General features: G+C 49.9%; 6 protein-coding genes across 6 annotated transcripts; 4 read left to right on the top strand and 2 right to left on the bottom strand.

The window, feature by feature from the left end:
- Positions 1–401: 401 nt before the first annotated feature.
- EDB82DRAFT_270567 (armadillo-type protein) lies at positions 402–3,286 on the top strand. Its single transcript, XM_025728605.2, has 2 exons — positions 402–1,961; positions 2,012–3,286. Exons 1-2 carry the CDS (start codon positions 481–483, stop codon positions 2,940–2,942), a joined length of 2,412 nt encoding a protein of 803 aa, XP_025582955.1. The 5' UTR covers positions 402–480; the 3' UTR covers positions 2,943–3,286.
- EDB82DRAFT_270542 (ribonuclease E inhibitor RraA/Dimethylmenaquinone methyltransferase) lies at positions 3,177–4,173 on the bottom strand. Its single transcript, XM_025728604.2, has 2 exons — positions 3,664–4,173; positions 3,177–3,608 (listed from the first exon to the last, which is right to left on the bottom strand). The coding sequence occupies exons 1-2, from the start codon at positions 4,072–4,074 to the stop codon at positions 3,333–3,335; spliced, it is 687 nt and encodes a 228-aa protein (XP_025582954.1). The 5' UTR covers positions 4,075–4,173; the 3' UTR covers positions 3,177–3,332.
- A 3,951-nt stretch (positions 4,174–8,124) lies between these two features.
- EDB82DRAFT_527876 (uncharacterized protein) lies at positions 8,125–8,939 on the top strand (the record flags this gene model as incomplete). Its single annotated transcript, XM_025728601.1, has 2 exons — positions 8,125–8,370; positions 8,418–8,939. 2 exons carry the CDS (start codon positions 8,125–8,127, stop codon positions 8,937–8,939), a joined length of 768 nt encoding a protein of 255 aa, XP_025582951.1.
- Positions 8,940–9,445: 506 nt separating this feature from the next.
- On the top strand, positions 9,446–10,174 carry EDB82DRAFT_527875 (ubiquinol-cytochrome C reductase hinge protein-domain-containing protein; the record flags this gene model as incomplete). The annotated part of the gene is made up of 4 exons (XM_025728599.1): positions 9,446–9,535; positions 9,664–9,802; positions 9,919–10,032; positions 10,110–10,174. The coding sequence occupies 4 exons, from the start codon at positions 9,446–9,448 to the stop codon at positions 10,172–10,174; spliced, it is 408 nt and encodes a 135-aa protein (XP_025582950.1).
- Positions 10,175–12,496: 2,322 nt separating this feature from the next.
- Positions 12,497–14,305, top strand: EDB82DRAFT_270407 (major facilitator superfamily domain-containing protein). Its single transcript, XM_025728598.2, has 3 exons — positions 12,497–12,865; positions 12,928–13,389; positions 13,436–14,305. The coding sequence occupies exons 1-3, from the start codon at positions 12,650–12,652 to the stop codon at positions 14,201–14,203; spliced, it is 1,446 nt and encodes a 481-aa protein (XP_025582949.1). The 5' UTR covers positions 12,497–12,649; the 3' UTR covers positions 14,204–14,305.
- A 102-nt stretch (positions 14,306–14,407) lies between these two features.
- On the bottom strand, positions 14,408–20,261 carry EDB82DRAFT_547391 (uncharacterized protein; the record flags this gene model as incomplete). The annotated part of the gene is made up of 7 exons (XM_065609497.1): positions 14,408–15,220; positions 15,270–15,341; positions 15,453–15,795; positions 15,850–15,884; positions 16,386–17,314; positions 17,364–19,617; positions 19,665–20,261. 7 exons carry the CDS (start codon positions 20,259–20,261, stop codon positions 14,408–14,410), a joined length of 5,043 nt encoding a protein of 1,680 aa, XP_065464190.1.
- Positions 20,262–22,329: the final 2,068 nt, after the last annotated feature.

Genomic DNA, 22,329 nt, shown 5'->3' with positions numbered 1-22,329 from the left:
ACACGCAAACAGATTTGTTACCGAGAAATATAATGTCCAAGCTCGTACACGCCATCCTGCATCCTGCATCAGCATCATCACAGTCACTGGTGCGATAAGATAGATCCCCGTCGCCTAGCCAACGGCCGTTCCCCAATAAACAGTGCAACGGCCCTGCTAACCGTGCTTCGACTTTAGCTTGGCCTAAACGACCTTGCTTCCCTACCAACAGTCCCCCAGCTCTTCTCTTCGACACCTGAACTTTTTTATCATCTTTGCTTTCCAATGGCGTAGTCACCAATCTCCAGTCTTTGTTGGCTTTTATTCTCACAGGTCCATGTGAGACTTGTTTTTGTTCATTGTCGCTTTTCCATCTTCACTTTACTTCGCATCTTCATTTCTACTAGAATCTGCTCTAAACGGTGTGGGCGAGCGCCAGTACTACCTTACCCAGTAGCTATCATATCAAAGCACGGATACTACATATAACACAACGAAACCATGAATCCGAACGACATGAATAGCTTCGACCAGGTCCGAAGACCGCGGCCCAAGTCGACCATTTTCGAGGGCTTTAGACATCGTCGTCAAGCTTCTACCGACACCCATTCCTTCCAAAATCCCTTTGATGCCCCCGTTTCTCCCATCCACCCCAAAATCATGGCGTTTGAGAACTACTCCAACCCAAGTGCGCTGGCGGAGTTGCAGTACAACCAACAAGGGTCTGTACCCCGTCTTCCACAGCAACAGGAACGAGGTCGATCGCAGTCACCAACGAAGAGCAGCTTCGGCAACTTTACCATCATAACCGCATCGGGCAAAGAGGCCAAGGGATCAAAGTCTCGCGAGCCCTCCCCCACGAAACCTAAAAGACCAAAGTCGGCAACAAATCTCGCCGGCCTGCTCAAGCCCAAGACCCTGCGAAACTTGGGCAGATTCAACTCAGAGGATGACGTGAGCTCATCCAAGGATAAGGAAAACAGAACACCCGAAGAGCCTGCAGCGGCCCCTGCCCAAACACCTATATACTCTCAATTCGCATCCAGACCGCTCATTGAACAAACCCAGAGCAGCCGCCGAAGCATGGATGAACACAGGCCCCCGACTGCCAACGAAAGTTATACTGGTAGTCGAGCTGCTGTCAAGGAGCGGCCAAAGTCTTACCACCCTATGCTTGGTAGAATGGAGCCACCACCATCACCTACCAAGCCGCGCACTTCCAACGATTCCCGAAAAGGATCAAAGGACTCTACCGAGACTCAAAGTAGGAGTGGTCGAGGTAAGGTCTTGAGCGTCTTTACTACGTTCAGTCACAAGCGATCTAAGTCGACGTCAACCGTGCCAGAGCCAACAACACCAGCGCTCGACCCCAAGGACATCGACAAGCATTTGGAAGCCATGCTGGATCGGCGAAACATCCCCGAGAATCAGAGATACAAGATGAGAAATTTGAGCAACACAATCAAGATGGAGTTTATCCGCCAGGACTGGGCCGAGTCACATGGTTCTAGATCAGACAGGCCGTGTTCGACTGACAGCGCCAACAGCGGCCTGATCCTCGAGACAGGCTCACAAAACGAAGAAAAGCAGAAGCGATCAAGAGGTAAAAGCTTCAATCTGTCACGGGGAAGAAAAGAGGCCAAGGAGCCCGGTTCTCCGATCAAGAAATCAAAAGGAGAAGGGACTCTTGGCCGCCATTTCAGGAGCAAATCCACAGACAGTGTTGTCAGTGAAGCTCCATCCACTAGCTCCATGTCCAACTCCGGCCTCCTTTCCAAGATCAAACTCAGCCAGGGGCCTGGTGACTACGTCGCGTACCTTAGAAAGGTTCAGAAGCCACAGCTCGTTGAGGTTGGCAAGGTTCACAAGCTTCGCTTGCTTCTGAGGAACGAAACTGTGGCATGGATCGAGGATTTTATCCAACAGGGGGGCATGAAGGAGATTGTAGATCTTCTCAACCGCATTATGGAGGTCGAGTGGCGGTAAGTCAAGACTAGAAATTGTTTGTTATTTTGGTACTAACGTTTGATAGGGAGGAACATGAAGATGCGTTACTTCACGAGGTTCTCCTCTGCCTCAAGGCACTGTCAACGACAGCTCGTGCCATGCAATACCTCGACTCAATCCAGGCCGATCTCTTCCCAAAACTCCTTCACATGCTTTTTGATCCGGAAAAGAAGGGTCCTAGCGAATTCACCACTCGCAACATCATAACTTCGGTCTTGTTCACGTATATTGAGTCCGCTAGTTCGGCTGAACGTTTCGCACGTGCGCAGAGCATCCTCGCTCATCTTAGAGATCCTGAGCCCAAGGAAGACCAGCGTCCTTTGCCATTCGTTCTAGAGATGAGGCAAGAAAGGCCATACCGCGTTTGGAATAAGGAGGTCGTCAGTGTCACTAAAGAGGTGTTCTGGATCTTCCTTCACAACGTCAACGTCGTATCCCTTCCCTCGGACCGCCCCTCCAGCGCTAATCTCGCCAATGGTCCCTACAGCTACATGCTTCGGCATTTCCCTCAGGAGCGTCCACCAGTCCCGGCAGCACCGTATGTGGGCGGAGTTGAATGGGACGCGACCAACTACCTTGCTTCTCACCTTGATCTCATGAACGCCATTCTGGCCTGTACACCTACAGTCGAGGAGCGCAATAACCTTCGCGCGCAGTTCCGTATTTCCGGATGGGAGCGTTGTCTAGGCGGTAGCATGCGCTTGTGTAAAGAGAAGTTTTATGGAAGTGTCCACGATGGTCTTCGGACCTGGGTCGGGGCGGCAGTTGAAGATGGCTGGGATGTCAAGGACGTGCGATACGGCCCGCCCCCTGACGCTCGGACTTCACCAAAGAAAGCCGGAGGTGGTCAGAAGAAACCAGTCGAAGCAGCGCCAAAGATTGAGATGCCAAAGCTTGATTTCAGGCTTGATAAAGCCTCCACCCCGAGTAAAGATAAGGATGTGTGGCTATCATGAGCTGGCACACGTCTTGATCTACCAGCATATGTTTCCTTGTTGCATTGTATTTCCTTATTGGTCTGGAGCTAAAGGTTGATTGTTGGTTTTTGGAAGTCATGGTAGAGATCCTACTCTGATGATGGCATGTTAATGAACTGATGACATAAAACATTAAAACACAATTCTGTATTGTCGATCCGTCCGTACCCCCGAGCTACTTGGCAAAAACTGCTTGTAGATCTGATAAAGTTCTGTGATGGTGTTTGTTGCTAGTGACCGCACGACTCAAAGACCAGCCCCAGCACGTACTGTGGCCAATTGGTAGTTTGTCGGGCCCTGTCTTTTCAATGTATGATGATATCTTTCTTGTCAAGCTTTGATCGCATCGTTATATGCTCAAATGGTCTCTCATATATTACTTCGGTGGAGCTTGAAGGACTCATAGACCGTTGATCCACCGAGAACATCCTCTTTGACCTTGTCATCAGCCGCTATCAGCTTGGGCAGCAACTCAATAACCGAAGAAACCTTGTCCTTGGGAATGACGACTACCCCGTTGATTGGATCGCTAAATGCCAGGTCGCCGGGACAGACGAGTGTACCATTAATGTCGAGAGGTACCTGAATTGCCCAGGGTACACTACCTCCACCGACTCCAATAGTGGACAGCCCTCGAGCCCAAATCTACGTACAAATCTCGGTTCAGCTAACCCAGAGAAAAAGGGTCCATGGGACTCACCGGTAGAGAAGTGCTCTTTAGTTCCTGAATATCTCTCACCCGCCCTGCCACGACAATGCCCTTGGCTTGACACACTTTCATACGAATGGCCATTATACCCCCGCAGACTGCATTCTTTTGACCGTCTGGTTGCTTGAGAACCACAATGGTACCTGGCTCTGTTAGATCGGCCCAGTGCGTTCCTTCGGGTATATTCCTTTGTATATCGGCAAGGTCTTGTCCCTTTGGAGCGAACAGGACCGTTGAAACTGGCGCAACAGTAACTGATACTCCATCACCCTCGGGAGGGCTGTAAAGGTTCAAATCGGCAACAAAGCCGGCTCCTGGAACTTTTAGTTTGAGCAGGGCATCCGAGATATCGCACGCAGTGTACTGCTGCAGCTTGGTCAGGTCTTGGGCTTGGTAATTCATGCTGGCTGTATGTTCTAGAGCAGAGCAGGAATGCTAAGCGAATACGGACGAGTCGGTGAGCAAAAGTCTATCAATAAGTTGCAGGTTTGAGAGGTGAAGGTCCTTTTTGACGTTGTAAGTGCGTATTGTGCCGGTTTAACTAGAGCTTGCCAGCAATCGGTGGAGGAGGTTCAATGTTGTAGCGGGACTGCCAGCTCCATGACTCCGGAGCCTCGCATCAACTCGGACGTTCAGCCCAATCAGAGCCATTACCAACACATGTTAGCATGCACGGTCTCGGTGGGGAGGACAAGGGAATGGAGGTTGCCCGAAGCCAATCATGAAACCGTGGAATTATTTCCAGGGCGGGAATTGGAAGTCGTTGAGAATCAACTTCTTATTCGCGGCTGCAAATGCGAAGCTAGTGACGGAGATAGATTAGGAGCTCAAGCGGAGCGACTAGTTGGACTAGGCAAACCGACGTGGTGTTGTCCCCTGGTTGCTGTTGTTGACTCTTTTCTCTTTTGGCGTAACCCGTTTGAACTCTTCGTAAGAAGGTTTGTGCCGTACAGTAGCTGTAGGTGCAGTATGACGCAGGATTTACTACGTGTCATATCCGTCCCTAGTATCAATCGGTTAGTAAAAGCTTGCGATTTGAGGAAAATGACGTGTCTTATAGACAAGGGATGCGACTCGATGGGAAGGGGTGTCAAAAAGTCAGTATTTTCGTCACCACCGTGGTTATCCGCCGTCTACTCAGTACTCACTTGGGACAACGAGTCATGCTGAGACATTATCATGTGCCGGGGAGGCTGGTGTTTCAGGAAGACTTTTGGAAGCGATTGAAACGTGAGTGGTGAATAATGAAGACGGGGAGACGGGTCGGGAGCGGGAGTTGAGAGCTATATGCAGTATGGATGCTTCATGAGTTGCTCTATAATGAAACTGGGCAAGATATGACATGGAACCAACGCATTAGCTTTCACCCACTATTATCCAGAGCATCCATCTAGGTGCATATTCTCGGTACATGAAAGACATGAATCCTTTGGACAGAAGTAGGACTATGTATTGGATGTCACCAGATGGTTTCCTTTGGGAATAGTAAAATCCTCCAATATCTCATGGTGTATATCAATCTCTAGTGTAATAGATTACAGTAGATGCTGTCAAAAGTACAGTAATTAGCTACATGTCACACTATAATAGCTACTAGTCAGGGTGGCAGGTCAACCCTTAACTAACCGCTATCAACCCCAGACACACGGACACTGGGTTCTTCTAACTCTGACATGGTGGTCCATGGTTCAGAATTGTCGAATATCTTACCCAATTGGAAGTCAGGCTACTCTTTAATAGGATAGAAACCGAAAGTATTGTGGAACGCGTGGGTAGTAGCAAGACTTGCTCTATAAAGATTGGCCGTTTGTTGACTGCATTTGGAGTTGCAACTTGCATGGTGGGAATATTTACTGCGGGTTATTGGAACACTCGTCTTGTTAGTCCAACTGCTGAGCCGTTGCCGGGCATATGTAGGTACACAGCAGGATCAAGTGGCATGCTCGAAACGGCTTCAGGTACTTAATGAACCTATAGCATTGTCAAAGTCACTCAAAATCCCTCCAATGGACAAAGCCAGCACTCATAAAGAATGACCTATTCCTGCCCCACGACCCAGGCGTGGACGGGGCTGCTCTACTGCTGCACCAGCTGTTGGCACTATGCAGCTAAATGATGCATGCCATCATGGCGATACTGTATGGGACAGTTCTTGACCGATACCCCTCGCCCATCTCATCTGGGGACGTAGCCAGCCATCATTTTTTGATAGTCGGGACGCGTGATCATGTCAGATTCGGTGAGGGACCACGTGCCTTTCCGTTGAACATCTTCTACTCTTTCATTGCGGTTACGGTTGTGCCTGGCCTGGCTATGGATGCTGGACTGGTAAAGATGGGCCCTGGTTACAACCTGACCTGTTAACCTGGGTAGCTTTCGCTAACGTGGTCAAGCATGTCGGGTAATGCAACTGACGTTGGCAGCCCACACGGTGGGATTTCTTCCCCTGTGGATCAATCATGGTTGCCTGCGTTCTAGAGAGTCGAGACGCTGTCCTTGTTCTTGGTCTGGCCTTCTGGGGTCGGAGACGACGGACGGGTGATCGACTCGAGCTGCAGCATCTCGCCTTGCCTGATACCTGATGGATGTAAAAAGTTTTTTTTTTTTTTTTTTTTTTTTTTTTTTGAGTTTTCGGGAGACGATCCTGAGAGTTGACTTTGATCAACAGTGTTTAGCTTTCCATGAGTATCCGTAGCTCAGCAAGCTCAGTCGAACTGGACAAAACAACAGGGGACCCCTATAAGAACGAAATTGGATGGAGTATCAGGTCGCAGAGGAGCTGTTAGTTGGTTGCAAAGGACCATGTTTGAGATTGGCCAGGATGTCTCCCAAGAGAGTGGTACAGTTGTATTCAGCGATTGCCAACGTTAGTTCGGATGTAACAGAAAAAGGAAAAGACTCGGTTCAGGAAAGCACGTGGTGGGTTGTTTCAATGCCTAAGTCTGACTTTAATGCCTACTAACAGTACAGGGACTGTGATACTGTTCCTCACACTATTTTGTGATTGAACCAATTATAATCATGGAATGTCACCTAGAGGATAGCTAGGAAGGCCTTAACGTGAACAGGCAGTTCTTTACCCAGATCATCCGCGCGGCTCGGCCCAAAAAAGACGATCAGCACACAGGGCAGCGCCAGCACCAGTGACAGTGCCTAATAAGCCCAAATTTTACATCTCTAACCTTACTCTATCCACTAAAACTCTCCATCCATGGTTGAGTGATTCCTTCCGCATCACGTTCATCACCTCCAAGGTTTAGCAGCTTCTGTTTGCTTTTGTTGCACGTCCCTCTCTATCATACTTACGCCTACCTCCCTAGGAGTATTACTACCGTACCGTGTTGGTTCTGATATCACACCATCCCCATCATCATCGTGCTCATCCTGGCTTGACTCGACTCAACTCGGCTTGAACTTGACCCCAACGCCCACAAATCAAGTCATCGCCCGCAAATTCAATCAAATCGCCGCCTCCCCCACCTCATTACGGCACCACTTCCAGCCACCAGTTTCGTTTCGTTCCGTCCCGTTGAGTTCGCTCATCAATCAGTCAAGCTTTGTCTGCTCTGCTTCACATTGTTCCTTCGCCTCTTACCCTTGGCTTGGCTTGCTTGGCCTAGGATTTCCTACCGTTGCTTTCGCTTCTCTTGTCTCTCGTCACCCCCCAGTCTAGGTATCCTGTACCTTGGCCTCGGGTCGTCCTGAACCTACCTATTCCATAGCCCTGAGATTCATCCTCGGCTGACTTCCACTCTCCAACGTTGTACTCTGCCTGTCTACATCGGCTACTCCGTACAGTACCCATTACCTACCTACCTACCTACCTACCTACACTTGACCAGACTCATTTGCTCGCTCGCAAAACGGAACGGAACAGAACAGAGAGGGCCCACCCCCCACCACAGGCCCCAAGGCCCAAGACAAGACAAGGCCAGAGGCCAACCCGGCCGCCGTAGCCAGAGCCAGAGCCACTTGCTCCAAGATCTCGGAGCTACTAGAGCTGCCTGCACGTCCTGAACCTGCCGGTACGGAGCCTGGAGCCATTTGCCCACGAGCTAGGGTCGCTTGAACCCTGTACGCGACAATGTCGATAAAGTAAGCCTCTTTCGCGAACCTTTCTCTGAATCTCTTTCTCTGAGCCTTTCCTCTTCCCGTCCTATCTTGTCTACGCTATTCTCAACCATTCCTTCTTGGTCCCTGATTCACTTGCCTGCCCAGTCTTGTAGACTACCTACAGGCTGACCGTCAGCCCTGCGGTTGCCCCTGCTCCGTGCCCCTACCAATACCCCCCGTCCCCATCCCTCTCTCCGTGCCCTTCTTCCGTCTTGCTCTCCGTCTACCTCCTCCGTCTTCTCCGCCTTACCCCCTCGGCGCACGGCGGCCACGGCACAGCCCGTTCCGTTCAACAGCCCCGCCATCCACGGCCCATGGAGTCATGGACCCCGCCCTATAATGGACAATCCTCATGACTATCTTATAACGAGCCGTCCTCCTTCGCGGCCCGTCGATCCTGACAATGCCGATAGCTGGGTTATGCTCAACCAGGGCGGCTTCGTCAAGCTAGGCAATGAACGCATCTTGATGAAGCTCGAATCGAGAATCTCATGCGACCTGTCTGTACCCCAGGAGCTGAGAGCACGATGTGCCTCGTTTCAACGCAAAAGTGATAGAGGCACCCTCTTCCTAACCAACAAGAGAGTAAGTTGAAATCTTGAACATGGTATCCTATTTTACTGACACATCAGATCGTATACCTGCCTTTAAAACCTACACAAGAACCAAAATTCGAGTCTTTCAGCGCTCCAATTCTTAAGTTCCAAGACTCTACAACATCGTCTTCTATGTGGTGGGGATGGGTCTGGAAGTCAGACTGCATCCCTGTATCCGGTGGTGGCATACCGCCGGATATTCCTCGACTTGAGGTCAAATTCACATTTTCAGATGGAGGCATGATGGATTTCAATGAAGCTTATATCCGGCTGCGGGAGCGCCTTTACCAGTACCAGGAGATGCGCCGCGAGATGGGTCCTGGTGCTGACGTCCCCGATGAACCTCTGCCCGCCTATGAAGCTCCCTCCGCACAACAAGCATCTGCGTCAACCACAGCGGATGTTCGCCCCAATCGATCTGAGAGTGCTGCTAGTGCCAGAGCGCCAGATGAACCACCACCAAATTACGACGAGGCACAGGCGCAGCAGTTGAATATCCGATTGGAAGATCATGTCCGGGGCGAGATTGATCGGGGAGCATACGAAAATGATGATTAACGGCCGCATTGAACCACGCCAAAGCTGTGGTCGTATTCCAGATACCAAGATTTAAGCACAGCATTCATAAACTCATTGTATTGTGTCTTGTTGTTTCTCAGGTTTATGTATTGCGAAGGATCTGCTAGAATTATGTCGCTGCCCGAGATTCTTCTTATTTTCTGCCTGAATTTATCCAAAACTTAAAAACAAGGCGATTTTGGATAGCCATTAAACATGATTAAATAAATATCTTCAGCTTGTTCATCCTCTACTCAATATCAGAAGTTTTGCGGCTGAAGTCCGGTCGGTAGATAGGAAGATAGAGATCACGCATCAAGTCACGTGATCTTGAATGACAAAGCCGGCTCTGCTTAACCAATCAAAATGTCTCAATTCCGGATCAGTTTTCATTTCGTGACCTTGGCCGAGAGCTTCCGACCTCTTACGATTAGGAACGACGAATCGACGAACGACACCTCAATCGAAACCACCACTCGTCATTGTGAATTTTTTCGCCTGTCACAATGGGTATCTGGGACGCTTTCACCGATATTGTCGAGGCTGTGACGCCATGGAGCGTTGTTGAGGCCGAGGCTCCTGCTGAGGAGCCCCAGGTACGGGATTTTCCTGAGCAAGGCATTTTCTGTCTCTGGTCATGACGTTGAACAACTGTGCCACGACGTCTTGGAGAGCGCATAAAATGCCTTGCGTATCCGATTGATCTAGTACTGATGAATGGCAGGAGGAGAACGAGTCCAAGACCGAGGAGTCCAAGGACGAGCCTGAGGAGGAGGAGGAGGATGAGGAAGAGGAGGAAGAGGAGGAAGAGGACGAGGAGGATGAGGAGGAACCTGTCGACCCCAAGGAGACCCTCGAGGAAGGTTCGTCAATCATCCATGCGAATACCCGGTTCCAGCAGCAACGAGCGATTTTAGCGACTGCTATACACCTACACGCGATAATAACCCGCAATATGTATATACTAACGCATTCACAGAGTGCAAGAACGCTCCCCAATGTGCCCCCGCCAAGCACCACTTCGACGAGTGCGTTGAGCGTGTTCAGCAGCAGGAGAGCGAGGGTGGCGCCAAGGAGGACTGTGTCGAAGAGTGTATGTCAACCCGAAGCCAACTGCGTCATGGATCGTGAATCTCACATGTAGCATCGATTACTAACGTGTATACCCAGTCTTCCACCTCGCCCACTGTGCGACCGCTTGCGCCGCTCCCAAGCTCTGGGCTCAGCTCAAGTAAATTAACATCACGGGGTTATCGGTTCCTACGACGATGGAATGGCTACATACACGTCGAAAAGATACCTGAGCCGGAACGAGGCAGGACTTTTCACTACGGAAAGCTGCTTCCTTGTACGAATGCTCATCTGTTGGGTGTCAAGTCGTCCAGAGGTTTCTCTGATGTCGGCTCTCTCTGTACCATACGCTCTTACGCCTGAATAGATTTCTTGCACTTTATATCTAGATCATTGATTGACTTAACGCCACACTTGATCTGGCGAAGGTGGTGAATGTTACTTTTCACAAAGGATAGGTGAAGTCCCCTGGTAATCGGCAATCACGCTGTTGTCCTCGTTGTTCTTTTCGTTGCTATGTACGCCCATGGTGTTGAGGCGCTTGGCATACCTTTGTCAAGAACATCTGTTGGGGCGAATCAATGGCGCATTAGAGCCTCATCATGATATCACATTTGTGAGCTTGTGAGTATTTGCTCATAAGTTGAGTAAAGGTTGAGAGGCGGAACATGATAATTATACAGTTGCATGGGGGTTTCTGGTATATACGAGTTTCATCTACCCCCAGAAAGTTCCTTTAACTCACAATCAGCCAATTATTCCATGATACTCAACCTCCTAGGAAATATGGTTCTTTCTGACATAAACGTTTTATGAAACGGCAGTCAGGTCGATACTCAGACACACTATTCATGTGAGACCTCGGCGATTAATACGAAATTGAACACATTTGGTTGTAGATCGGAATCGCGGCACGGTTCTGGTTGGATGCTTAAGTTCGTTGAGTTTGGCAGAGGTGGAAATGCAGGAGAGAGGCATGGGTCTGAGCAGAGCCGGTTGAAAGCATATTGTGGTTTTTAGTCTACAGGGTTGGGGCTGGTATGGTTTAGTTTCGGTTTCTTTCTCAAGATGCTGGTCAATCTCAGCTGGCATTTTCGTAATTTCGATCAGATCATGGATTTCAATCCATAGGAATTCCATGTATATGCGGCCAAATCACAACGGTGTCTTCTTATAATCATAACATGAAAGCCAAAAGGCATAACAAGAAAACGCAAATATCGATAAGGGTAGACATGTATCCTGGATGCTGTATGATACCAATTGCATTGTTTGATAACCGCGCCGTAGAGGACTCGGTTAAACAAGGTATGCTTCCAGGTTGGGAAGACTGCATGTACCGTTACATGGGATCTTAACCGATCCTGAATTCTATAGTTGGTCTCGCTTCCCCTCAATTTTAGAGTTCGCTGTCGGTTGATGCACTGACAGTTGAATGGCTTGGAACGTTTTTCGCAACTGATGGATTGGAATGCTTGACAGAGTGTCATGGAAGCCCATGCTGAAGCTCAAGATCCATCAATAGCAAACTACTAATCCAGCATCGAGGTTCTGTCAGTGTCATTTAACGACGAATAACTCTTTTCTCGTATCATGTAGTGCCGGTCGGCCAAGGGCTATATCAAGTTAGTAATTAATCTACGCTCGGTTGGTAGAAGCTTGAAGATGTCGCAACTAGGGAGTTCCAATCCTGGTCTGAAGCAGCCTATCATTGACGGGAGCTTTAAGCCGTTACCGCTAGCGTCGCTTGTCGAACTCGAAACAGATTCATGGAAAGTGCAGGTGATAGCAAAGGTACCACACTGCTTCCTGTTGTGGAAGGGCGACTTTTCCAGGGTTTTCGTGTTTAATGGCAGTTGAGATCCGAGCAGTGTCCTTCCAATATAGATTAGAATGAGTAACCCCCCTCTTTTGATAAAGAATAAGATCTTTATTTCTTGTTCAACTAAAACTATCCGTCGACTCCATATTCAATGCTTCCTTCTTACTAGGATCGCCAAGCTGAAACCGCCCACAACTGATCGACCCATCACGTCAGTCAAAGTACCCCTAATTAGATGCTCAGGTGAAAGTTCCGGCCGAGACGAGGAGCTCTGGCAATCAACCGTCAAGTACCTAATAACTGTCGGGTTGAACCAACAACCGAAGGATCCGCTCGGAAAAGACGACATTCTTGTGAGGCGACTTTGAAGATTGTGAGGTGATACGGTAGTGTTGAAGATTAGTCTTTGATCATCTGCTGAGACTCCTTTTTCTTTCAACAAATTGCTATTCATCTTTCCACATCTATTCGCCAACACTGAATCACACACTCTTTTTATATATGCCGCCATAGTCGGGCATTATATGAGCTTGCCCTCACTTGCTGGGCTTCTTGAAACTGCAACTAGCACCAGCACCACACTGGCACTGGCTGTCTCTGGGCATTGATACTGACACTGGCCGACACTGGCAACGAAACCGCACGCTGCAACCTTGTCCCTGTCACCACTGATCAACGTCGCCAATCGATTACTTAGAACGCCCTCTCCTCTCCACGCAATTCTTAAACTCCACCTTCTCGCATCTTCGCTTTGGACTTGGAAACAACGTACGACAAACAAACCTCCAACACAAGGCATTCTTGAACCATCGACATCATGAGCAGCGACGGCGCTGGCGTTCGCTTTTGGCGCAAACAGAAGCTCGGTTCGCGTGACTTCACCCTTCGTGAGGCCAGAGAAACGGGCGACGGTGACGGTGATGGCGAGGGAGGTAGCATTCGCCAAGGAACCTCAACCGAGTACCGTACATACAAACGACGATGGTTTGGCCTCGCTCAGCTTACGCTGATGAATATTATTGTGTCTTGGGATGTAAGATTAGAGTTCCAACCACTAACCGAATCACCATATATGCATGCTGACTCAATTCATAGTGGATGACATTTGCACCAGTAGCATCACACGCTGCCGAGTACTATAATGTCCGAGAATCGACTATCAACTGGATCAGTACCGCCTTCTTCCTCGCATTTGTTGCTGTTTTCCCTATCAGCATTGCCATCCTTCATCGAGGCCCCAAGCTGGCCTTCATGACATCTGCTGTCCTCATCCTCATCGGCAACTGGATTCGATATGCTGGTTCTACTAAAACTAGCGGCGGAAACATCGCTTGTGCCATGGCTGGAGAGATTGTTATTGGCTTTGCCCAGCCGTTTATCCTTGCAGCACCAACTCGATACTCGGATCTGTGGTTCACCAACCGTGGCCGTGTTGCCGCAACAGCTCTGACGAGTCTGGCAAACCCATTTGGTGCAGCAATCGGACAGCTCATTACACCATTCATGGTGAAGGAATCTGGTGATGTTTCCAGCATGGTCCTGTACATTTCCATCATTGTAGGTTCTCCTTTTGCGTGCAACTTAACCCAACTAACAGGTATAGTCAACTGTCTGTGCCCTTCCAGCTTTCCTTGTTCCTGCAAGCCCTCCTACGCCAGTTGGCCCTGCTTCTGAGACCCCAAAGCTCAGTCTCCGGGAGTCCATCAGCGTTCTGAGCAGTTCTTTGGAAATTTGGTTGATTCTCATTCCATTCGGCGTCTATGTCGGCTTCTTCAACTCAATCTCTTCTCTCCTCAATCAAATGCTCACACCTTATGGCATTAGTGATGACGAAGCTGGTATCGGTGGTGCAGTTTTGATTGTCGTTGGTCTTGTTGCATCCGCGATATCTTCTCCGATCATTGATCGCACAAAGAGTTTTCTTCTGACACTCAAGATCCTCGTCCCTCTCGTTGGTATCAGCTACTTGGTCTTTATTTGGATGCCGGAAACCAGGGATGTAGCCGGCCCTTACGTGGTCCTCGCTATCTTGGGTGCCTCCTCGTTTTCACTGGTCCCTGTCGCACTCGAATTCCTTATCGAATTGAGCCATCCACTCAGCCCCGAGGTCACTTCAACCGTGGCATGGGCTATGGGTCAGCTCTTTGGCGCTATATTCATCATTGTTAGTGATGCGCTTGCAGCGGGCAAAGATGCCAATCCTCCAAAGAACATGAAGAACGCATTGGTCTTCCAAGCGGTCCTAGCTCTTGCCGTGGTGCCCCTCCCCTTGTGCCTAGGACTTTTTGGCCGGGAGCACAAGACGGCACTACGTCGCATCCGTTCTGATGAACAGAATCGATCGAACACTACCGTGGCTACCAACCCGTGAGGGGTTTGTTTCGTAAGGAGGCATGTCTCAATGTTGATTTCAAGCATGGCGTTCAAAGGATGAACACTGGGAGCTACTACTAGTATTAATGTCATTCTTACAGAAATCATTTCTGCCTGTCATTGTCGCAATATACCCATTCCCTTTCTATTTCAACGCCGGATGTCCTTTACCTGTATTGTATCTTTTGCTGCCAGAACCGCCCTATGCCTTTTTGACGCCAAGAATTTCCTCCCACTCATGTCGCATGTCTTCCATTCTCTTCCATGATTCAGCACCCAATTCTTCAAACCTGATGATATCTTCCTTGGTCACGTCAACAGCTCCCCTTTTACGCCCAACCGTCTTTTTGAAAACACCAACAGCGGTATCGGCATTTAGAGCCGCCGCATCCTCAACCTTGCCCTCCCAGCCCCATCCTTCAACTTCTGTCTTCTTAACTTCAACTTGCATGTGACGGTTTGAGCTACTGCCCCACTTGATGCGCTCAGCGTCCAGTTCGTCAAGCGCAGATTGTTCCTGTAGGGCAATCCAGACAGGCGACTTGGCACCGGTATAGCTGTCTGTGTTGTGCCAAGGCGAACCGATCCAACGACTTATCAAGAGCGCAAGCTCGTACGCCCACATGAAAAACCAAGGGACAGGGAACAGTGTACTGGCAACGATACCCGGGTGAGTGAGATACATGCGTGGCCGGATGGGCTTGGCACGGGCTTCAGCAGGATCGTCAGGGGTGAAAAAACGATTTGATGACGGTAGAGCGGCAGGGAGGGTCGCAGTAAGGGAAAGAATATCTGTCACTCGCTTGGCGGATTCGTACGGGCCCTCACAATTGAAGCCTTGAAAATCCGACATGTCCAGAACACGCCCAATAGCTTCAAGACTACTAGACCAAATCAAACGACCTGGTGTTTCGGTTTCGGATTGACGGCAGAGCAGAGGAAGAAGTTCGTGAGCTAATACGTAGTGGCCAAAGACACATGCCGTAAAGACTTCACCCAGCGGCGGCTCCTTGGGCTAAACAGTGTTAATCAATTAAACTCTTCATATCCAGAATTGAACTCACGTAGTTGTAATTAACCTTATCATTCAAGCGGGCTGTAGGAAGCGCCATCTTGTAACTCGGCCAGGTGACGGACTGCACCAACCCTTCGGTCAAGATAACCCATATGGCCTTGGGATAGTTGACCCCTGACCAACCACCATACGCAGCGTTAAAAACCACAGTATCCAACCGCGGGATGCGCACATTCTTAAGATACTCGCCTTCCAATCCCTCAGGGTTGCTCACTGGCCCATGGACCAGCGTATCTGCAAAGGCGTATACCCCACGCAGGTCGCAAAGGTCAACCTGCAAGCTCAACACATGCACTCTCGCAACAGTGTCCTGCCAACGATACGAGCTTCCGACTCTTGACTGTAGTGCTTTGGAAGTCTGCGCCGCCTTTTGTGCATAGTCGCGAAGGGCCTTGATCGTCTGCAAGGACTTGGATTTGGATCGTGTGGTGGGGATGAGGATAAGATGCGAGCGCAAAGATCGTGTAGCGAGAAATTCGTCGATGAGTCGTTCTCCAATACTGAGGCCGATGCCGCTTTGGCAATTGTTAGTTCAAGACACATTTTTAGTAGGAGGTGGTAGAGCAAACCTGTTGGCGCCTGTGATTAAGACAAAGAGTTGTTCCTGGGCTGAGACTGCGTCCCAGGGGGCTGTAGCAGGGATCAATTGGGAACCCATTTATGCGATTTTCTTTCCAATGTCTGGAATATGAGTTTTGCAATAGAGGACTTGAGCCCTGCAATATACGAGAAACTCTGATATGTAGGTGGGCGGTGTGCAGATGTTAACAAGTCTTACGTAGTGCCTCACGGAGTATGGTCCTATAGATTGGGAGCTTCATGGCATTCACGTGATAGTTTAATTGATACATAGAAAGGTAATTTCCAACCAAGCGAGTTACGAACACGAATAAGAGAGACACATCAGCATGCGATTCAAGTCCAATAGAGCAAAGACAATACATCATTATTTTATTCATATTAATACTTTACTAACTTGAAACTTTGCTTTTATTTCGAATATTCATTCTCCCAGCAATGCTCCGTATGCTGTCATGATCATGATACGGATCATCACAATACCCGTAAATCATTATTCTCAGGCCTTGTTGCTGCCTTCTCGGACAGCTTCAAGGATAAGGTCCTTGGCCCGCTCAACTCCTTCCTTAGTTCCAACGATCTCAATGGCTTCATCCTTGGCCTGGTCGCGAGGGACCTGGATCTTGCAGTTGCTCTCCTTGCGAATAGCGTTGACCTTGGAGCCGTTGGGGCCAATGACATGTCGGTAAGTGCGAGGGTCGGGGAGGACAAGATAACCGGTAGCGTCGCTCTTCTTCGCCTGCTCGAGGGCCTTGGCAATAGCATCCTTGGCCTTCTCGACATTCTCGGATGAACCGCGAAGAACCCAGGGGAAATCACCATCATCGCCAGCATCAATCTGAACAACCTTCCACGAGTGAGCCTCAGAGCTGGCATCGTCATCGTCAGTGATCAGAGGCAGAGCTCCGACGTTGGAACGAGTAGAAGAGTCAGGCTTGGCGGGAAGAGGTTGACCAGCGTGGTCAACAGTAACAGAGTAGTTGTTTCGAAGCTGACGGAAGAACTGGCCACCGTTGGAGATGGAGTGGTGGAGGTTGCGAGGAACCTGGATGGTCTCGCCCTGTTGCTGCTGAACAAGCCCCTGGATGTGCTCCTTGGCCTTCGCCACGTTCTCGGGTCGGCCAGTCAGCTTGACACCGGTCTTGCCATCACCCTGTCGAGGGACATCGATGGAGACGGTGAACTTGGCCTCAAGCTGACGCTTAGTGTCGCCACCGCGACCAATGAGGGAGCGATGGTTCTCAATAGGAACATCCACAACCTCAGTGACCTGGTTCTCACGCTCGCCAACGATCTCCTGGATGCGCTGAACAATCTTGTCCACGACATCAGTGCGGCCCTCAATCTTGATTGTGTTGCCATCAGCCTCCTGCTTGGGAAACTGGATGGTGCGGGCGAGCTCTCGTCGGTCGTCGGAGCCACCAGCCTTAACAACAATGTCCCGGAGGTTGGAGCCTGTGAGAATTAGTAAACGTTTGACTAAACATCAAGGAGTGAAACTTACCACCAGCACCAATGAGAGCCTTGTGGTACTTCTTCTCAACATCGAGAGTTCGAACCACAGTGTCGTCAAACACGGCTCGCTTCTCCTCGAGAACCTTCTTGGCCTTGGCAACCTGTGAAGCGGTACCCTTGATCTGGATCTCGACGATTTCGGTGTCCCGGTCCTGGGGCACGTCAATTCTAGCACCAGTAGCCTGGCGGAGCTCGTCAAGAGCAGCGCCACCCTGGCCAATCAGAGATCCAACCTGCTTTTGCTTAACAGCAACAGTAGCAGTTGCTGAGTGCTCCTCGAGGTACTTGTGGAGGGAGTAGATCTCATCGCGGGCCTCGTCAGCGCCCTTCTTGGGACCTCGGATGATGACCTCATCAGCAGGTTGCTGTCGTCGGGGCTTAGCACCTTCTTCAGCATCAGGGTTGGACTGCTCCTCGTCCGCAGCCTTTGCAGATCGAGGGAAGAAGATGTGGACCTTGTAGCGGGTCTGCAGACGGTTGATTTGGCTTCCTTGAGCACCAATCAACTCTCTGTGGTACTTGGGGTCGATCTTAAGCGTGTGTGTCGTCTCATCTGCCAGTGTGCGAGCAAGACTCTGAATGTGGGAGCGAGCAGTCTCAGCCTTAGCCTTAGGACCCTTGAGCTCGACCTTGCCATCCTGAACCTGAATCTCGACATCGAAGCGGTCTCGAAGTTCGCGGATGTTGCTACCACCCTTGCCAATCAGGTGGTTGGCGAATTTCTGGGGGAAGTCAAAAGACAAGGTGAATCCACGCTCCTTCTCGTCTTCCTTCTCTTGCTCAACAAAGGCGTTAGCCTTAGCGGCGAGAGACTCGACGGCAGAGGCAGGGCCACGAAGCGTGATGGTTGTTCCGACCTTGGTAACACGGATGGGAATTTGGTCGGCCTTTCGGCTTTCCTGCTCCTTCTTGATGAATCGGCGAAGTCTCTCGTGGAACTTGGCCGGGACATCAAGAGTGGCAGTGGTAATGGCTTCCTGCTTATTGATCAGGTCAAGGATGTGCTTCTGGGCTTCTTCCAGTCCCTTCTTGAAAGCTCGAACATCAGCATCTGAGGGCTTGGTGCGAGGCAGCTGGTAAGGGCCATCAGCAGGGTCAGGGCCCTCGAAAACAAGGAGAACGGGAACGTTGCCCTCGGAGGCCTCAGGCACGACAACCTGGACACCGAAGTCGCTCTTGACCTGTCCGGTGATGTTGTTACGGAGATGCTGGTGGAAGAAAGGGTCGACGGGGATTGAGGTCATGCGAGAAGGAGGCTGGGCGTTGATAATGCCGGTGATCTCGGACTGCGCACGAATAGCGTTCTTACCCTCACGAGAGTAAAGCTCCCAGGGGAGAGCGCCGCCCTCAGAGAAAGGGGTGTTGATATGGGTGTGGTAGATCTTCTCGAGGCGCTCAATCTCTTTACGCTGGCGCAGATATCGAGTAACGTTGCCAGCGTGAATGGCAGCACCACCGGGGGCGTTACGGTGGAATCGAGCAATGTCCAAGTTGGACATCTGCATACCCATTGCCAGATCCATAGCCCTCTCCAGACCGGCGTTAACCTGGTCAGCAGGTCCAATTACGGTGACGGTGTCGTCATCCTCGTCGGAAGGTAGCAAGATGGCACAACCAGTGTCAGCGAAGAACTGGTCGACCGGAACACCTCGGTCACCGATGATGAACTGGTGACGGCCGCGCTGGATAGCCAACTGCTCGGCGGCAAGCTGCTTGTGGAGCTCAGCAACTTGACGCTCAATCTCGGCGCGGACCTTCTGAACAGCAGCGCGATCACCAGCAAGCTGAACATGACTCTCGTCGTTGCCAGCAGGAGCGAAAACAGGAGACTGGTCAGGAACAGCGGTAACAGGGTTCTGGCCTGAGAAGTAAGCCTGAATAGGAGGGACTCGGATCTGAACACCGTTGTCATCTTCAAGAGCCTGGGCCAAAGCGTTCTCGCGGCCAGCAATGAAGGGGTAGAAAGCGGCGGGGATGCCCCGAACCTTAGTCTGGACATTGGCAGATCGTTCGCCAGCAATCTTGAGAATCTCATCTCGGGCAGAAGCAGCAGAAAGGGCATTACCCTCAATGGTGACATCAATGGTAGCATCGTCATCCTCCTCATCGATGGGGTTGTTCTCGTCGACTTTGGGAAGCTGAATTTTGGCACCGGTCTTCTCCTGGAGGGCCTTGATCATGGAACCTCCCTTGCCGATGATGTGAGCACGAGTCGACTGGGGAATGGGAACTTTGATGGCAGTCTGGCAGGTGTTAGTCCAGTATACAATATGGAGGGAAGCAAACTTACTCGAGTACCGATCTGAGCAACAAGGTCCTTGAGCGCCTGTTGAGCGACATCCTGAGGACCAGTAGCATCAAACTTGTAGCGGCCGTTGGTAGAGGTAGACATTGTGACGTTGGCACGAGACCTGCGGTTGATATCCTTGATGATATCAGGAATAGGCCTCTTGAGCTGGCCACGACCCATGATGTACTGGGGATCCAGAGTGACGGTCTCGACATTGCGACCAGGAATGACCATAGGCTTGTTGGGAGTAGCAGCTCCAGATGCAGGAGTAGACGAACGAGAGCCACCGTTAGAGGTGGCGCCGTTGGCGGTCTTAGCTCCCCAGATGGGCGCCACGTTGGCGGACTTGCCCTTGGGAGCACCAAGCTCAGGGAACAACTCATGCGATTGAGTATCGAGAGTCTTGGAAGCAGGCTTGGGAGCTGCCTTGGGAGTGGGAGCGGGAGCTTCGGCAGAGCTAGAGGCCTCGGCAGGAGAACGGATGGGGAGGTCCTCATCAGGTACGTCCTCGACAATTACATGGTGGGGAGCCTCAGCATGCTTCTGCATGAGCTTCTGAGCAGCAGAGAGCTCGCCGGTGGGAGCTTCGGAAGCCATTGCAAGAGGTTGTATTTGGGTCGGTGAAGCTAAAGTCGGTAGGGATAATAGGTGAGCTGATGTTGGAGGTCAGAAAGTGACCATTGCAGAATAAACAGCAAACCAATTGGAGGAATGGTGTATATATGATGCTTACCAAGTTCGATTGGCTACGGGAGCAATGAAGCTTGCGGCCAGACAAGGTCGTAGAAAATAGAATGTTCGATAGAGGAGGAATGATCAGATGTATAGCGAGTCTTGCCTCTAGAACATTGTGCAAGAGACAGCAGACGATGTAAACCGGTAACCAGGAGGAAGAACCAGAGCTGTGCTAGAGACCGTAAATCGAAAAGACGACGGACTCGGAGGGAAGATGGATTGAAGAGGAGGAAGAAAGATTTGTTGTTGGACAAGTTGAGAGGGTGAGGTGGAAGTTTCTCTAGACGGTGTCTCTCCCCACGAAAGTAAGTAGCTCCAGTAGGCCACCTTTCCCTTAACTGCAGGGATCCAGCGCCAGACCTAGACTCACCTAGAATTTACGCGAAGCTTGTCCGAGGTAGCGGGCGCTAGGCGTCTTTTGGAAGGCACAGCTAAAAAGGGGAAGTGGGGTTTAGACAATCACGGGGGAAAACATATGAGTGTGGTGCAAGTTTGTCTGGCGATGTCTTCAAATTAATTTGATAATGATTATATATTTATTATTATTTAAAAAGTGAGTTTGTTTGACTTTTCGGTATACTCTGCGCTACGCCTTAAGTGATAGACGCCACGTCTGTGTCAAGAGGTTGGGTGGACTGATAAATGGAAGTTTTTAGAAGGCGATAGTAAAAACTTACTGCTTAACCTTCTGTAACTGATTCGAGTTACTAATAAATGTTGTTCCTAAATTTAGCGATAACCATGTTGTCAATCCTATCTGAGTCTATCCTAAGATTTTTAATCACCAGCTCGGTTGTGCTACCACAATTCCCATGCTGTGACATCTGCTACCCTATGCGTGTCACTACAATAACTGATTTACTGGTTGAAAGGAAGAATACGTCTGCCAAATGTGCACGAGTTACGTGTAGGCACTTGTCTAATATGTCCTAAAGTAACAGAAAAGTTACTCTAAGCTTTAGGGTATAAAGGTAAAGCTACTCATGAGCATAGTCTAAATAGCAGAAACTGGCTTACTAGAATGCGTCTTTCGTACTTCTAGCCATTGACGTTTAATACTCTGAGGCTTGTTAACCAACCTTCGGTCTCAACAAACTCTCGAGGCAGCACTGGTATCTTGGCTAATCCAATGCCACATTGGTGCATCACTAAATCATGGATGGCACAGCCAAGACCTAGATTGAGCTGTAAAAACTGATCTTGATAGCAATATCAGGTCGATGATACTTTTTCGCGTACAGATAGGCAAGCAGCTTATGATTCACAACTTTAATGAACCTGCAGCTACTACTACTAACCTTTTTTTCTACACTGCTGTTACATTGCATTCGCATCCCTTAAAAGCCCACCCACACAGCATATCACGGAGTGAAGGTGTTCCGGTCGAACTATCGTGTCAGACACTGCCGAGCTTGATGCAGGCAGTCTGCAGATGCCGCGTTCTCCGCGATGCATTGTCAGCTACTGCAGGTACTGAATGGAGACAGTACACCTTGTCCTTTTGAGGTATAGTGATGTGATGCCTGGCAGACTGTGAGAATTTGGAGGTATTTCCCGTCTGTTACGTAGGGGTAAGGTAAAATCATGGGTTATAAGTGTTTACGGGCCTCCGTAGAAAAAACCTTGGCTGATTCACTTATATGAGAGTTTACAACATATGTCCACATGCTCAAATTGTCGCTTGGATCCTTTGAGGCACTGAGGCTTCGGCTGCTCCCTAGCCTCTATGAAGGTTTGGGCGGCAAGAAGTGTGAGGCACGGTTGTTCACACACATCTCTGGATGGTGAGTAACTTCAGCCCCGCGGCTACACTCTGCAAGACTTTCTCTGCCACATTCGCTGATGTACGTTGATTCTATGTCAAAGCTAGAGATAACTAGAGACTTTCCCTTCTCCGGACAATTGAAAGGTTATCATGTCAAGTGATAAC

The sequence above is a fragment of the Fusarium venenatum genome (genome assembly GCF_020744135.1).
Source record: "Fusarium venenatum strain MPI-CAGE-CH-0201 chromosome Unknown EDB82scaffold_3, whole genome shotgun sequence".
Classification (NCBI taxonomy): domain Eukaryota; kingdom Fungi; phylum Ascomycota; class Sordariomycetes; order Hypocreales; family Nectriaceae; genus Fusarium; species Fusarium venenatum.
The sequence above is the reverse complement of the archived record's forward strand: the minus strand, read 5'-3'. Positions and strand labels throughout refer to the sequence as shown.

Bases quoted from the DNA above. Each gene is read 5' to 3' on its own strand.
- EDB82DRAFT_270567 (XM_025728605.2), top strand. From the start codon at position 481: ATGAATCCGAACGACATGAATAGCTTCGACCAGGTCCGAAGACCGCGG. The intron at 1,962-2,011 runs GTAAGTCAAGAC...AACGTTTGATAG, and splicing joins ATTATGGAGGTCGAGTGGCG to GGAGGAACATGAAGATGCGT.
- EDB82DRAFT_270407 (XM_025728598.2), top strand. From the start codon at position 12,650: ATGAGCAGCGACGGCGCTGGCGTTCGCTTTTGGCGCAAACAGAAGCTC. The intron at 12,866-12,927 runs GTAAGATTAGAG...CTCAATTCATAG, and splicing joins ATATTATTGTGTCTTGGGAT to TGGATGACATTTGCACCAGT. The intron at 13,390-13,435 runs GTAGGTTCTCCT...TAACAGGTATAG, and splicing joins TCCTGTACATTTCCATCATT to TCAACTGTCTGTGCCCTTCC.
- EDB82DRAFT_270542 (XM_025728604.2), bottom strand. From the start codon at position 4,074: ATGAATTACCAAGCCCAAGACCTGACCAAGCTGCAGCAGTACACTGCG. The intron at 3,609-3,663 runs GTGAGTCCCATG...ATTTGTACGTAG, and splicing joins TAAAGAGCACTTCTCTACCG to ATTTGGGCTCGAGGGCTGTC.